The sequence below is a fragment of the Platalea leucorodia genome (genome assembly GCF_965183815.1).
Source record: "Platalea leucorodia genome assembly, chromosome: 4".
In the NCBI taxonomy this organism is placed as follows: Eukaryota; Metazoa; Chordata; class Aves; order Pelecaniformes; family Threskiornithidae; genus Platalea; species Platalea leucorodia.
The window spans coordinates 5,034,851-5,051,321 of record NC_138826.1 but is presented as its reverse complement, the minus strand read 5'-3'; the positions used below and the strand labels follow the sequence as shown (position 1 = coordinate 5,051,321).

Sequence of the window (16,471 nt, the reverse complement as noted above, 5' to 3'; positions counted from 1 at the left end):
ATCCTCATCGCTGTCCTGGTGCTCCATGTTTGGTGGAGTATGTATGAAGCCATGGTGCTGGGGAAATTGAGAAAAAGACAACGGGGAAGGTGAAAGTAGAGCTGAACTGCAGAACATCCCACTATGGGCTGGAAATCTGTATTGTCTCCACCACACTGAACAAGAAAAAGCCTGGTACCTAATTAGGAAGCTTTAAAATCCATGTGTTGCCCATGGTTAGTTAACAAACCTAATAAGCCAGGCAGTACCGTCTGCTTGGGAAGTTGCTGGCCCCTGATGGAGCCAAGGGCACAGATGTCTCGTGTCCCTGCTCTTCCGGACAAGGTATATTTGCTCTCATCCATGATGTGAGCCTTGAGTTACACTGGCAATCCAGACTGCCTGTCCCACAAACGGTTTTCCAGATTTCAGAAATGGTATTTTCTTATCACTATTAATTATGATAAAAACTCGTATCTTTACTAATCAAAGGCTAATTAATTTCTGTTAGTGTTAATGTTAAATTGAAAATACTTTGTTTACTATCTGCTAGATGTAACTGGGAAAAGTTAATGTCACTCTACAACCTTTGATCCTCTGTTTTGCTGTATTGCATGTATTAATGGCTCTAAATTGCAAACTTTGTGCCATATGCTCCAGCTGTTAACATTAAAAGTTTCCTTCTGAAATAAAGAGGAGTTCAGCTGTAGGGGAGTGGGATTTGGCCCCAAATTTTACAACTCTAAAGTTCATCACATGGGCCAAACTCACTCCTAAGTGTCCCAAACCAGTAAAGGACCTAGCATGCATTTGGGAAACACAGAAAGAAATTACTCTTCTTTCATGGTGGTGCAATTAGCTCCTAATGGGAACAATTGGATGGCAAAAGCTTCTGAAAACTTTAATAATTGCATATTTTCATCCAATCAAGTGCAGAAAATAGAAAATAGAATTAAGGGTGGCCTTTTTATTATAGGACATTTTTGTTGCTGTTTAATTTCTTTATTTTACAGGCCAATAATTAAATTGTTCTTGTTATGGATTGATCTTTTACAGGAAGATCTTTGTTTACATATCTTCCTCTGGAGGGCTTTAATGTGAAATCTCAAATTCACAGGTTTATAAGTAAAATTAATTCAGGAAGCTCTCTTAGATTAAAATGACAAGGGATAAAGTAAGGTGTCACCATATAAAGTCAGATTTTACTACGGAATCTGTCCCTCTTCTTTTGCTTATAGAACAGCAGCTTTAAAAGCAAGCCAGTTGTCAAGTGTAATGAAGAAGGAAAAGTCCATATACTAGCTAGAGTACAGCATAATTAATACATTACCACTCTGAAATCTCCTTAGTTGATGAGGAAAGGGTTAAAAAGCCTACGAAAGCTCTGTAGATCTGTTCTGTGGGATATTAAAAATTAATGTGTTGTCATCATCACCACCACGAGCACATTTATGGTTATTATTACCAAGACTGCCATTAACTGGATATTCGTTAATGCTAAAAGTCACAGTCAGCATGAGATTCAGCAGACTCCAAGTTCTGGAGGAGGAGGTGGAAAGTTACCTGGTGGAGTTTCAAGAACGGATTTTCCTTTTTTGTTGCTTTTCTTCAGTTTTAACTCTTTCTTGCTCGGTTTGAACCCTGGGTGCTCCTCTGTCTCTGCAGCACGGATAGGTCCTTGCTCTCCAGGTTGCTCCGTGAAAGGAAAAAACTCTTCACCGGGATATGGAAAGGAATAATAATGATCCCTGTTGCTAATCTCCTGCAGGTAATAATCCTGATCGTCCATGGGTACAGCCCGGGACACATCCCCCAGCAATGCCAGCCCAAAGGCGCAGAGAGCGAAGCAGAGTTGAGAAGAACATGAGCCTTTCTTGCTAAGGGCAATCATTATCGTTTGCTTTTGCAAAAATCTCCTCTGCGAGTTCCAGAACTTTATTTGGAAACAGGGAAAACGGAGAGCCTTGGCAGCTGGCAATGCCCCCCCCCCCCCGGGAGAGGCAGAGGGCTAAAGGAGCCTGCCTGCGAAAAGTGCCTCTGCTTTGGGCTAGTTTTGCAAAAGTTGCGAGGAGCGCAGCGGGACGGAGGGCTGCGGAGGGAGGGGGCAGGACCGGGATGCATGTGATCGTCAGGCTCCCCCGCCAGCCAGACGGACCAGCGCTCCGCTCGGCCGGCGTTTGGCAGGTGGGATCTCCAGCGCGGTTAGCTTGCTGCTTTTCCTCTCCTGCCTTTCATTTTTTTTGTCGTTGCTGCTTTCTTTCAAAACCTGAGTTACAAGACAGTTTCAGCTAAATCCCCTAACAGTTTCTTTAGTCTTCCCGCACGCAGCTAATCCAAGAGAGCATTTATTCAAAGAAAAGTAAACTTGGCAGCCAGCCTTTGCCTCCCAGCCTGCGTACAAAAGTGTTTCCCTCCCCCAGGAGATGCTGTGCAGATGCGGGTGGGCACACAGAGCCGGGAATGAACTCTGCCTGCATCTGGCAGGGTTCATCTGCCTGTACTTTGACCCTGGGCATACGTGAAAACACGTGTGATGGGGGTCTATGGCAAATAATCCTCATTCCATGTATGTTGTGCTATATTCCCTTTCATGGTATTATTTTTCTTTTTAGCTTTGACAAATGTAGGATCCCTCTCCAGCACCAATCTCAGCCTCCCTTGTTTACATTTTTTATATATATATAACTTATATTAGTTTATATATATATAAAACTTAGTTTATATATATATACACCTTATATTAGTTTTTATATATATAAATATAAATATATATATATAAAAACTATGTATTGCTTACATATAACTAATATAACTCAACACATAGCATGTGCCAATTTATAAGAGGCTTCTCCTAGGGTATACGGGAGCTCCCTGGACTCAACCCAGCTGAAAACCAGGAAGGACATGTTTCATCAGTGGCCCTTTTTCTCACTCTTTTTGGAATGATCCTGACTTTTGTTCTCTCTGAAACATCTTCTAAACAGATTAGGATATATTGTGCTAGCAGCTGCACACATGCAAGCCAGTGTCGTTAATGGAATCAATTTGTCTGAGAATAAAACCTTATCTTTCATCTTTTTCGTACCTCTAAAATAACCTTCAGTGCTGAAGGAAATGTGCAGCAGTTGGCTTACATGAAATATGAATCCTTACTCCCGTGTTGAAAATACCGGCTTATATTTTCATCATGTATATTGTGTTTCTTGCCATTGTCCAGTCATCTAAGAGAAAGTATTACATCTGTTACCCCACTCTTTATTCTGCCTTTGCAATTGCATTTCGTGTGTGTTTCTCATAACTTTAATACTATAATAAGCATAATTTCATATCTTGGTACCTATATCTTTTGGCATATTTGGATTCCAGACTGTGGGTGATCCAGTCCCGTATATTTAACGGTCATCCTTGCTTTCTTAGTCACTATCTCAAAAGCAATTTAGTGATTTTATTGTGTCTGTTGTCCTTCCTTTTAGGCAAATTGAAATATGTTTTCAGTAGCAATTTTATTTTCATTCTTCAGCTGTACATTTTTTAAAATCTGAAAACTATTATTTTTTTCTATTTTAAATATCAGAATTTTCATTTTCTAAAACTAGAATAAAAGATACTTTGCTTTTTCATTGCTTTACTGAATTAGAATTTTTTTTTAAAAATCCTTTAATGGAAAACTGCTTCACATCAAACTTTTCAGATAGTTTTATCTGGAATAGATGGCTTTGTCACCTTTGGCACTGGGTGTGCAGCGATGGCTGAAGTGTGGGAGCTAAGACCCACTGGATATGGTGTGTGACACAGACTGCTTGTTCTCTGTATGCAGTGGCAGGCTGGATATCCTGGATATCCCGTCTTAGTGATTTCACAGATGTTCTGGCTTTATTTTCCCTTTGCAAAGTATCCAGTCCTCTCCTCCCTTGGTCCTGACTTCTGAGGGCAGAGCACAAGCTACAGAAAATGTGTATAATTTTGTTGCCATTTGCAGCACAGTCACTCTTTTGCAAATATTGTGGACATTCACATACCTAGAGAAGTGGTAGAAAAATAGACTTTTCCGTGACATCATTAATGACCTATTTTTTCGGTAACTGAAGGAGCTTTAGCTGCAAATTATTATTTAACTCATTGCAGTGGTCAGAGAAGGAAACATAGAAACAGTAGAGGATTTACATTTCCAAGCATAACAAGAAGTATTTTCATAAAATATGGAGTCAAGTGTACATTAATTAAAGATCTGAGGAACACAATTTGGGGGAATTTTATACTATTTGGTTTTGGCAACTTTACATGCGTACATTTCAATAACGTATGTATGTAAACATCATGTATTTTCTCTCCCGTACAATACCTTTTCTCTAAAGAGAGAACTGTGTGGGCTTTTAAAAAATTGATCTTATGTATTGTAACAATGTGTCATATTAGATTTGGACGTCTTTAATAGGTGAGTGTGCATAGTAGCTGTATATATGTAGATGCATGACTATAGCTGCATATAGTATAGCACCAAAATCTTTTCCTGCCAATGTCAGACCAGTACATACATGTAAAAACATACATTTAAAAAAATACATTTAAGTGACACAAATATTCACCCAAATGTTACCCAGATCACCCATCACAATACCTTATTATTCATATACCCGACAACTCATTTCTGTATGTTCATGTTGTTTAAGTGAGGTGCTGGTGGTAAAATTAGGGGCCAGATCATGTGCCAGCAATATTTCATCTCATTCTTTCATCTTGCCTCTAATAATTTCTGAATTTGCTGGCAGATTACAAGCAAACGCATCAAAGCAGTGAGGATCTCAGTGAAGTTTCCATGCGCAGCAGTTAAATGAGAGTCCCTGCAAGGGCCTCCCCACCGAGTGATCTGAGGTGAATCGACACCACATGAGCTTGCACATTGCTGGAAACAGGAGAAGCCATGCCCGAGCGTGCCTCTGGGGACACCCGAGCCAGAAGAGAAGCTTGGTGAGGAATTCATGGTCAGCCACGAGGACGTACCCAGCAAGACACATCAAGAGACTCAAGGAGCAGCAGGTTTGCTTGCACACCTCCACTTCTGCAGGTAAGAACTTTGCAGAACTTCAGGCAGTGCCATACCCACTCCTGCACCTCCTGCAGTCACCACAAATAACTCTCTCTTTTCACTCCGTATGTACTTACCTTAAGAAAGATTTATTCACCCAAACGCACCTATCAATATCTATTCCTGGGTCTTGACCTGTGTCACTAACCAGCTCCCCTATCTTTCTTTCTCTTGAATTTTAATGCTTTCTATGGGTGTGCGTATGGCTGCACTGCTGCTCCTTCCAGACCCATCTCTGCTTTTGGGGTGTGCATACATCCAGCCAGCTGGGACCACAAAAAAGTCTGTCTCTAGGCAGAATTTTGGTCTTCCTCACTGTAAGATGCTTTTACCATTTTTTTTTCTCTCTGTTAGCATCCTAGTAACATACAGCTTACAGGAAAGGAGATGATTTTTCTTCTTAGAGTGGCACGGGAGTATTAACTTCACTGAAGGCTCAGATGTTTTTGGCCTAAGGGCTGTTCCTTATTTTTGCCTGTGAAGTATCACAATAGCTTTTAAAAACTTGCAGCTGATGTGCAAGGAGATAAATCAAACTAATATTTTTGTAGCACAACTGTAACACACATTATCCTCCCCTTCTGGTCCGATGCCAGGGATAATGTGTAAGTCATTCTGCACTTTGCTTTAAATCTTTGTCCTGTTGAAGTGAAACACAACATGCTGTTATCTGCAAATGAGCAGGGCTTTCCCCCTCTGTTCCCAAGAAGTATTTATTTGAAAGATGATGGTTTACCCTCTAAGCTGAGTTAACACTTCTCGAGCTGTGTATTTTGAGCCAGTTTCAGCAACGCCCCTGGAAAGAGAGGCACTGCCAACCCCCTTGCCCCTAGCCACAGGCAAAAAGTTGTCCTTAGCTGGACCAGTGTCACCCCCGAGCTGGAGATGCTCAGGTGCCAGCAGCAGGAGGACACGTGTGAGCCACCCTTTTCTGCCCTTCTTATGCCTCGAGACGGTGTTTCCAAGCTCTTATTTCGTATCTACCATTTTGACAATATACGGCTTTAGTGGAACTAGGGGTTTGTGTTTGGGAGAACTGGGCTCAGCGTGTCGCACTCTTCCCCTTCCACTTCTGCAGCCTTGTTTCTCCCTATCTGGTTGTCAACAACTGTAACTTCACAAAGTTCAAGTTCAGGAATGCATTTTTACTGCAGAGAGGCAGAGTTGTATGTGTAAGCACTGTCCTGGTTCAAGATCTTAATTTGTATTTATACCACACAATCACATGTTTATGCTTAATTCAAATTCAAACTGCTCGGTGACTCCTGCAACATCTCCTTTGGAATATGTGCATCATTTTTTAATCGGAGAAAAGCTTTGTGGTTGGAAAGAAAAGATGAAGAAATAGGCATCCCTCTTGCATTGCCATTCCACGGTAACTTTCTGAGGTAGCACATAAGGTTTCTATATGCCTTGGCAACAAAACAACACTAAAAATAACTTTCCTTCCGAATCCCAGTAAAGTTTCTGTTCCTTTGTACTTCAGATCTGTAGTAAATCATGAAGCACAGAATGGAGCAAGAAAATAGAATTACACTTTTTAAAGAGTCATTTTCTTTTCCCCATAAAGTATTTACCTCTGCTGTCGACAAGGGCAAACCATCTCAGAGGAAATGGAAACCTAAAACTGACATTGGGAAATACAAAGTAAACGGCATTTAACATTTACGCATCTCTTAGATGCCTGTTTCTCACATATGTGACAGAGTCAGCTACTAGCTAGCTGTCCTTCTGCTTCCCTGCGTACACCGCATACATCCCTGGGGTATCCAGGCATTTAAAAGCCTATTTGCACTTGTTGATAAGGCAGATCCTTGAAAGAGTGGCTCTTGCTGCAAAAACGACTGGAAACAAAACCAAGCTCTCATATGGAGACATTTTACTCATTTTTAAGAGACATTTGACTTTAAAGAGAATGTCATTATTTTACCAGGTGAGGGATGCCAAAAATATGCGGGATCTTAACATTTGTCTCTAAGCATATCAAATAATGCTATGAAATATGAGTGAGTCTAAAGAACAGCCAGTTATGCTCCCCTCCCTCACGAGCAGGCTGCTCTTTCCTTTAGGGAAACAGATTTTTAAATAAACAGATGACTTTAATGAAGGCAATTATTTCCTTTAGAAATTGCCTATTTTAGCTGGTTAGAAATGCAGCATGCATTCTGAGCGGGGAAATTAGCCCGGTGTATTCTCTCTAACTTTTCTGGTAAGAACAACATGACCTTCAGATAGTCATTCAGCATATTGCCTTTGTGCTCGTGTTTGAAGAAGAAGCTCGAATTGCCATGGAAACAAAAGTTCCTTGTTCTCTTATACTTCCCTGTGCTATGATACCATTTTCACTATATGAACCCTTTTCTTAGCAAGAAATGGAATTGTGGGATTTTTGTGTTTTGAGCATCCCAAAGTCATCATCTTAAGTGATGGCTCAGGTCACGGCAGAAATGTTTTGAATGTGGAGCAGAGACTACACCCATCATCATTATTATTTAAGGATATTTAGATCAGATACATCTGCATCAGTTCATTTCTGCTGGAGAAATGAAAAATCTCTATGTACTCTTTTCCAGGGTTTTCTTTACTTTTCCTTCCATGCTGAAGCAATGAGAAGAAACAGCATTTTAAGAAAGACAACGTTAACCAGTGACATAAACAAAGACAAAAAGAATTTCTGGCATTTTTGCAAAGAATGCAATAGTTCTTTTTTTTATGATGGGAACTATATTTCTTCATGCCCCAGAATGCCTGTAGATTTTATGTTGACAACACATTGCCCTGGCATTTGGCAGCCACTGCTGGATCAATGCCAGCAGGATTATCACTGGATAAGGAAAGGGACTGAAGAGGCTGCCTTGTGATTAAAAAGTCTGTAATGCTAGCAGTACAAAAAGGAGAACTAATAATATTTTTTTTCTAATACTATTTAGCTTTGGTTGATATATCAGCATTTGAAAGACTGTAGGTCTGCATTCGTCAATGGTTTAAAGTAGAGGGTTTTTGCATTGTACAAAAATGGGCAAATTTTATCTGCATTTTATTTTAACCGTAGGACTGAGCCAGCATTAGGACAACAGAGATTACTGGATGACAGTGCTTTTATGGAACAGTTGGAGAAAATGGGACAAAATGCCCCCGCTGTGCACACAGCCAGGCTGTGGGTGATGTACGGCTGGAACGTCCTTTTCGGTTTACTTGTATGAAAACAGCCACTTCCAGCAAATTCCCATGGACATCACCTACCTGCCAACATTTGAATTTCAAAAAGTAATGACTCTCACATTTCAGTCTGGTATTTCCTGGACCAAAATCGCTGTACATGTGCCATGCGGAGTGTGAGCAGTATGTTTAACACATCCCAGGCAGCAGCAGGGAAATGCAATGCGGAGTTTGTCTGAAACCTACTCAAAGGCCATTTTTCCTGGGATTTCTTCAATTTTCATAGCCTAAGTGTAGCCTGAGAAGTCCTGGTCAAAAGTCTGGTGGGAACTGAAGATGATACACAAATGCAGTAGTCTTTGTCATGCCAAATGCAATCGAGCTGGCAAATGAAACGTCATCAGAGAGTAGTCCTTAAAAAAACAGCAAGGAATTATTCCTTTCAGATGCAAGTAGTATTCAGGGCTGCGATTCATTTGGGTGAATAACACATAATGCGATACTTCCATATGATAACTATGTTTCTGCATAACTTATGTCCAAATCCAAACAGATTCAATGATATTTAGTGAAGTTTCATTATTTATAGCTAATGTATTTGTTTGAAGGTGGGAAGAGCTGATTTTGTTTATCTTCATAATCACATATTTTTGACAATATGCTGGAACTACCTTCCATAATGCATTCACGTATGAAAACAGTGAAAATGCAAGAATTTAGGGGAAAGAAAAGCTCTGAAATGAGTTTTCACTTGTCATATAGAAGGCATCAAAGTTTCATGTCAGACTTACATTACCGGTTATGCCAATATAATTTCACAGCTGTGTAATAAACTTGTTTGAACTTGACTCGTAGCCATTAAAAAAGGGCTTGTGCCAGCATGTTGGATAAAGCTCTTTGAAAGGTGAAGTGATAGGCTCTAAAGATGCAGTGAAGCTTTAAGGCTATGCAGATGTTTACTGATATGTGGCATAACATAAATTATAAAGTTCCAGAGAATTTTTTGCCATCTCGTATCACAAATGCCCAACCGTTTGCAATGCAGGAATATATTTTTCCACATAGGTCCTTGGCACTAATTCCACCCAGGAAGCAGGATGGTGAAAATTGCCTTACATTTTTAAATCTATCTTAAGTATTTAGATTCCAAAAATCATAGAATAGCTTAGGTTGAAAGGGACCTTTGGGATACCAGCACCTCCCTTTTTAATCCCCTTTATATGTTTAAACTATAAGATCTCTAAGACAGAGTTTATTTCTCACAGTGTGGTTGTATATCCCACTCATTAATGGGATCACCACTGTTAGAGATATTATTGACTTTAACAGAGTTCTATCACAAAGGGTATCATTAACATTTGGGTTACTGAATTTGAGTTTTGGAAATATTGAAACTTAGTCAAATATGCCTCACAGTGCAGTTCAGATTGGTTTTGCTTGCTTCATACTGGTTATGGTAAACACAGTCCAAGTAAAATATCTTGGCTTCACTTGAGGCCAGATAAGCTTGTCAGCTGAGTAGGGAGTAATTTCCAGAAGCATCCATCAGGACTTAAATGGTTTATCTCAGAAATAATGATAATAACAATAATAATAACAACAATATTTTTTAAAGGCAGTCACTTGTGACTAATAGTAAGAAGAATTGCTGTCTCCTTTGCAACAGTATCCAGACAAGTGAGTTTCTTATTTCTTTTTTATTGCTATAGCTGGGTTGATAACAAAACTGGTACAAAGTGAGTTCAAAATTCTCCTGGCATTTTTAAAGATGCTGTTATGTGCTGTTATTGCTTATGACCTTCTTTTCCTCTCTTGCCCATGGTCCCTACACATTTGCCTTGGGATGGGCCCCTCTTCTTTGGCCATGATGTTGTATGGCACTGACCACAGAGCATCGGGGGAGAGGCTGAGCCCAGAGAGCTGGCAGAGCAAGGACCATGTCGCTTCTCCAGATGGTGAGGCGCTACATAGTCAAGCAGGCTTCCCGATTCTTCAGTGTCACTTTCCTAGCTTTTAATACAAATATTGCTACTGAGCCCTGCCTTCACACTTGTGATTGTGTTCTGTCTCATTGCTCCTTTCTGCTTCTCAGTGGCCACAGTCTCAGGGCTTCATTTCATGGGAAATCTCAGAAGATTTGCAGTCATTTTGGAATGAGATCAGCAGACCTCCTGCAAGACTGGAGACCTGGGGAATGGGACATCTGCAGATCTGAGCCTTGAGGTTAGCCTGATATTTATGTAGGCATAACACTGCACCGTAATTATCTTTCCCATCTAGTTTCACAGGTGATTTGAAGCCGTATTAAATATGATGCTTTTTCTGAATATAAACAAGCATTTTCAAATGCATTCATCGTCCGTATTTTATTCACTTCGGACAAAATCCCGGCAGAAACTCACAACAGGCTCCAGATGATTTGCAGGGAACATTACCAAAGGCCTCTTTGCCAGCAAATGAGGAAAAATGAAAACTTACCTCCTCTCTCTCCAGAGAACTCCATCATGCACTCACATATTTTGATCATTTAATGCTGAGTGACAGCTTTAGGTTTTAAGGGTACTTAACATGTATTTTAAATGAGATTACAGTCATGAGGTCATGATGTTTTATAAATTGTAGAAGTCACTTGCAAACATGCATCTGAAAACTGTGATTATATCAAAAATGTCACACTCTTCCTATACATCTGGATTATCTCCAAGAAATTCAAACTGCCAAGGGTGTTACAGAAGCATCATTTTTCCATCCTTACTCTCTCAAGCCCCATGGAAGATAATTTATTTAGCAGTTTGGAAATGCCTGTCCCATTGTGTTGCACTGTCACCAAGCTGTCTGTCCGCTTGTCTTCCCAGATGTCTGTCCATCTGCAGTGCCCTCATTGCTAGTGATGCTGGAATCCCTGATGGATTTCATTTGAACTGAACAGAAAAATCAAGCTGGCAAATAAATTTCCTTCACGTAGTATTAAAATTGGCTGACTAGTGAAAACGCAGCCAAATTAGTAGCCCCAGAGATGGAAAACTGCACTATGAATGTAACGATTTTCTGTTCCGTATAGCTAGCTGATTTCTCAACATATAGATAGCTTCAGACCAACCCAAGCACATGAATCCTGTTGCCAAAACAGCAATTTGGGGGTATGGAAGAGAGCCAAAAGTACTCAATCAGGACAGAGGAGCAGGAGAGATGAAGAAAAACTGAACTCACTGTAATGAACAGTCATAGGCATCAAGTCATTAGAGGAGAGCCATATGGGGGACATAGAATGGAGATCCAGAAGACATTATGCTCAATGTCCTTTCTGCCTGCACATAGAATCATAGAATCATAGAATCGTTTAGGTCGGAAAAGACCTTTAAGATCATTGAGTCCAACCATTAAGTGAGCACTGCCAAGTCCACCACTAAACCATGTCCCTAAGCACCACATCTGCACGTCTTTTAAGTACCTCCAGGGATGGGGACTCAACCACTTCCCTGGGCAGCCTGTTCCAATGCTTGATGACCCTTTTGGTGAAGAAATTTTTCCTAATATCCAATCTAAACCTCCCCTGGCATAACTTGAGGCTGTTTCCTCTTGTCCTATCTCCTGTTGCTTGAGAGAAGAGACCGACACCCACCTCACTAGGAAGTTGTAGAGAGTGATAAGGTCTCCCCTCAGCCTCCTCTTCTCCACGCTGAACGACGCCAGCTCCCTCAGCCACTCCTCATGAGACTTATGCTCCAGACCCTTCACCAACTTCGTTGCCCTGCTCTGGTCACGCTCCAGCATCTCAATGTTCTTCTTGTAGCGAGGGGCCCAACACTGAACACAGGATTCGAGGTGCGACCTCACCAGTGCTGAGTACAGGGGGATAATTACGGCTCTGGTCCTGCTGGCCACACTACTCCTGATACAAGCCAGGATGCTATTGGCCTTCTTGGCCGCCTGGGCACACTGCTGGCTCATGTTGATCCAGCTGTCAGCCAACAGCCCCAGGTCCTTTTCCGCCAGGCAGCTCTCCAGCCACTCTTCCCCCAGCCTGTAGTGTTGCATGGGGTTGTTGTGACCCAAGTGCTGGACCTGGCACTGAGCCTTGTTGAACCTCACACAGTTGGCCTTGGCCCATCGATCCGGCCTGGCCAGGTCCCTCTGTAGGGCCTTCCTACCCTCCAGCACATCAACACTTTCACCCAACTTGGTGTTGTCTGCAAACTTAGTGAGGGTGTACTCAATCCCCTTGTCCAGATCATTGATGAAGATATTAAACAGAACTGGCCCCAACACCGAGCCCTGGGGAACACCACTTGTGGCCGGCTGCCAACTGGATTTGACTCCATTCACCACCACTCTCTGGGCTCAGCCATTTAGCCAGTTTTTTTCCAAGCCATGAGCGGCCAGTTTCTCTAGGAGAACGCTGTGGAAGACAGTGTCAAAGGCTTTATTAAAGTCCAGGCAGACATCCACAGCCTTCCCCTCATCCACTAAGCGGGTCACCTTGTCATAAAAGGAGATCAGGTCAGTCAAGCAGGACCTGCCTTTCATAAACCCATGCTGGCTGGGCCTGATCCCCCAGTTGTCCTGTAATTGCCATGTGATGGCACTCAGGATGATCTGCTCCATAACCTTCCCCAGCACCGAGGTCAGGCTGACAGGCCTGTAGTTCCTCAGATCCTCCTTCTGACCCTTCTTGTAGGTGGGTGTCACACTTGCTAACCTCCAGTCAACTGGGACCTCCCCAGTTAGCCAGGACTGCTGATAAAGGATTGAAAGTGGCTTGGTGAGCACCTCTGCCAGCTCCCTCAGTATCCTTGGGTGGATCCTACCCAGCCCCATAGACTTGTGTGTGTCTAAGTCATGTAGCAGGTCACTAACCATAACATGCTACCTGTGCCTCATGTCCCCCTAGGACACTTGCTGCAAGCTTAGGGTTTTTTTTCTTATTTCTGCATCGGCCTCCCTTTTCCCAAAGGCTGCAATGGTCTTCCAGTCCCTCTGCCCTGGCCAAAATATTGTGTCATAGGTCTCCCTTGGGGGAAAATGCACCATCTGTAGAGGGGAGGTACCGCTGCTCTTTTCATGCAACAGACAACGATGGTCCAAAGATGCCATCTCTACACCAACTTTTCTGGTGTGTGATTTCCACACCCCTCGCAAGGCTAACAGGCAGGGGAGGAGGCCAGACTGCTGAAAACTCTTCCTGAGTGAGCTTCCAGACATGTAGGCAGCACATCACCAAACAGAAGGGAGCACATTTGATTTAAATCACATATATACAACTTAAGTGCAGAGGAAAAAGGAAACTTCACTCACAATACCTGTCCTACCAATGAAGTTGCCATATGTGCAATTCAGGTTGCAGCTAAGAACTTCTGGGCTTTTTAACAGCTGTGAGTATGCGTCATGATTGGTTTCATAGACTAATATGAATACAGTCTTTGGCAGCAGATCTTCTTCCCTGAATTTTTATGATGAGCCGAGCTGTCAGCCACTTCTTTCTTTAATCCTAGAATTGCAATTATTTTGGTTCTTGATTCAGCAGGCGCTTTGCTTCGAGACCTTCGTGAGTACCGTTTGAGCAGGGTGGGAAAGTCCTTCCCTCTCCTGAGTAGCTTGATAGTCTGTGAACACGGGCGAAGGGCTCTGAGCCATGAGGAGGAGAATGCTCAGGTAGACATGAGGTTCATCAGCGGTCATCTCCCTTACATGCCTGTACACCTCTTCACATGTCTTAGCAATTCACTGCAGGGCAGTGTTAGTTATTCAAGACACCCAAGAATCCGCTCAGACGAACTAAGGGTTTTCCAGTGTCAATATATTTTATATATATTTTCCTGTGTGAAATGCTCCGTGTCATGAGCCTTCCCATATACACAAACATCTACCGCCTCCAGGGCTGCAACAGTGAACTTTGTCTAAGCGACCTGAGGGCCAGCACAGCAGGGAAGAAGGATGTGTTGTGCCTAGAAAGTTTTCTTCTGCTGTAACAGATGTATCTTGGTAGTGGAAAATTAGCTTCAAAAGTTCGAGTCAGCTGGAGGATCACTTACAGCTACTTTCTACATGGTTCGCTTCTAACTGTGATCCATCATACATACCAGACTAATGGATTACAGTGCAGCAACTTTAGCTTCATCTTCCTTTATCTTGGAAAATCTGGCTAACGGTATTAAGTGTATTTTCCCATAAATAATTTGTATGAGGAGGCCAACCTTGTAATTGCAATGGAAAATATTTGTTTCTTGTTATTGTGCTCAATCATGTGTAAATTCCTCCTGCCTACTTGTCTAAGACTGTCACAAAAGAAAAAGATACTTAAAAGGCAATGTTGAAAATGCCCTAGAAAGCACCAGAAGCTTAAAACAAAACAGTAGGGTAGAGGAAGGCAAAGCAAGACACGGTAAATTCCAGACACGGTAAATTCCAAGGTAAATTCCAAATGGATAATCATTAATCTGGAATAAAATCCTTGCAATTTCTAAGATTATTGGAAGCGGGTGGTTGCTATTCATTTAAACTTTCTAGTATTTAAATACTTACTCCTGCATAAACAACATTGCCATGGCTCATCTGTCACAGCAACAGCAGGAGAGGTGAACCACGTGCAAGGGTTCAGATGCAAACCACAACCTCATCCCACCGGTGACCTGCCGGGAATGTGAAGTCCACTGGCTGTAAACCTTGTGCAAACATCACTCCCAGCTCTAATTTACAACAATTTTCTTTTCAAAAAGCTCTAATGAGATGGTGTTTACAGAGCCCTGCTTGTGCGTGTCAGCGGTGCCGGGGAGCCCGGCGGCTGGTGTTGCAGGCCTGGCCGGTGGGCAGCCCCACGGTGCCGAGGCGTGCAGCCAGCTCCGGGCTCCATCAGGCCAAAGAGACTTTCCTCAGGCTACATCAATTAGCAACCCCCTGAATATCTACCTCAATTCCCTTTCAGGCAACCCAGTTATTTTGTAGCTTGGTCCTTAATGCCTGTGCCATCATTTCACGTGGCTCCTTACTCCATTGATTACAGTGTTGGCATTCCCAGTGCCTCAAATTTTTCCAATAGCTGTTTTTGTTAAGAAAATAGGATGAAACCAGATGGTTTTATTATCAGCCCAACAGCAATCTGTTGAGGTAACACTGCCTTTACAGACAGACTTTTCTGCTTGGTCTGTCAGTCTCTTTCATTTCCTTGTCAGAAAATAAATATCTGTGCTATAAAAAAAGGTTTAAAATGGGACAGTTGTGATTCTTTGTCTCTTTGGAGTGGACTATAATTGTGTTTCTATAAATAAAATATCAAATGCTACTAATTCTGAAGAATCAGAAGTACCTGTTCATCTTTAAACAGATAAGCAGCGATACTGCACTCTTTCAAAATCAGATTTAGGACTCAAGAGAGAGGAAAACTTTTTTCCCTCTAAGTTTCTCCCTTTCCCGCAGGCACAGGAGCGCTCCTTGCGTATTTTCTCTTTATCCAGTTTCTTTGCACTAGCAAAAACACGTGGTCCAGCCACGAGCACAGAAAGCTGAGGAATAGCAGAGCTGAGTATTGCTTTGAACTCTGGCACTGACTTGCTGTGTGAACCTCACCATGTTGCTTAAACTTTCTGTAACTCGCTTTCTCTGTTTATTCCCCTTGGCAAAAATAAATACATTTTTATGCAGCTGATAAGAGCTATTAGCATTATTCACTTGTACTTTCGTGTGCATTTGTATATTGAAAACAGCTTCAGTTTTACCAGACAACTTTGTTTTTGAAAATTCATGTTAGGAAGATTAATTAATAGGTTGACTATGAATGGTGTTCCACCATCCTGACAAGGAGAAGGCAGGAAAAATCTTGGCATCTGCTCAAATAGTGTCACCTTGTTGCAGCCAGTTCTCCAAATTATTTCTTGAAGAACCTACAACTTGTAAACTACCAACCACTCTTACAGACATCCTGTTTATAAAAGGGATTGGAAGAGTCTTCCTCCTGTTAACACGACTTTTGAGGTCTCATCTCAGTGCAAATTTCCTGGCTAAAATGGGGATAAAGCATAATTGTGGTTTTCCTTTGCCACAAAAGAAAAAAAGAACAGGTAAGATGACAGCTATATTAATAGTTGATTCATATAAAAGGTACTTTCCAAAGTAAATGAAGCAAAACTGAATGTTTATAGTTTTCACTGAAATCAGGATATTTCCCTAATGGAGACATTTGGCATGCAAAGTTTTGAGTTATACTCAAAATATAACTCTGCATATAGCAAGTGTGTTACGTGCATATGTTTT

General features: G+C 41.8%; 1 protein-coding gene across 2 annotated transcripts in view; it reads right to left on the bottom strand.

The window, feature by feature from the left end:
• The window catches only part of CPXM2 (carboxypeptidase X, M14 family member 2), a 77,681-nt gene extending 75,748 nt beyond the window's left edge, over nt 1-1,933 (bottom strand). For both annotated transcript variants that reach the window (XM_082309184.1, XM_082309185.1), the window contains exon 1: nt 1,543-1,933. In XM_082309184.1, coding sequence (XP_082165310.1) covers nt 1,543-1,870 — 328 coding nt within the window. In that variant the 5' untranslated portion in view covers nt 1,871-1,933. The remainder of the gene's footprint in view (nt 1-1,542) is intronic.
• Between the last annotated feature and the right edge of the window lie 14,538 nt (nt 1,934-16,471).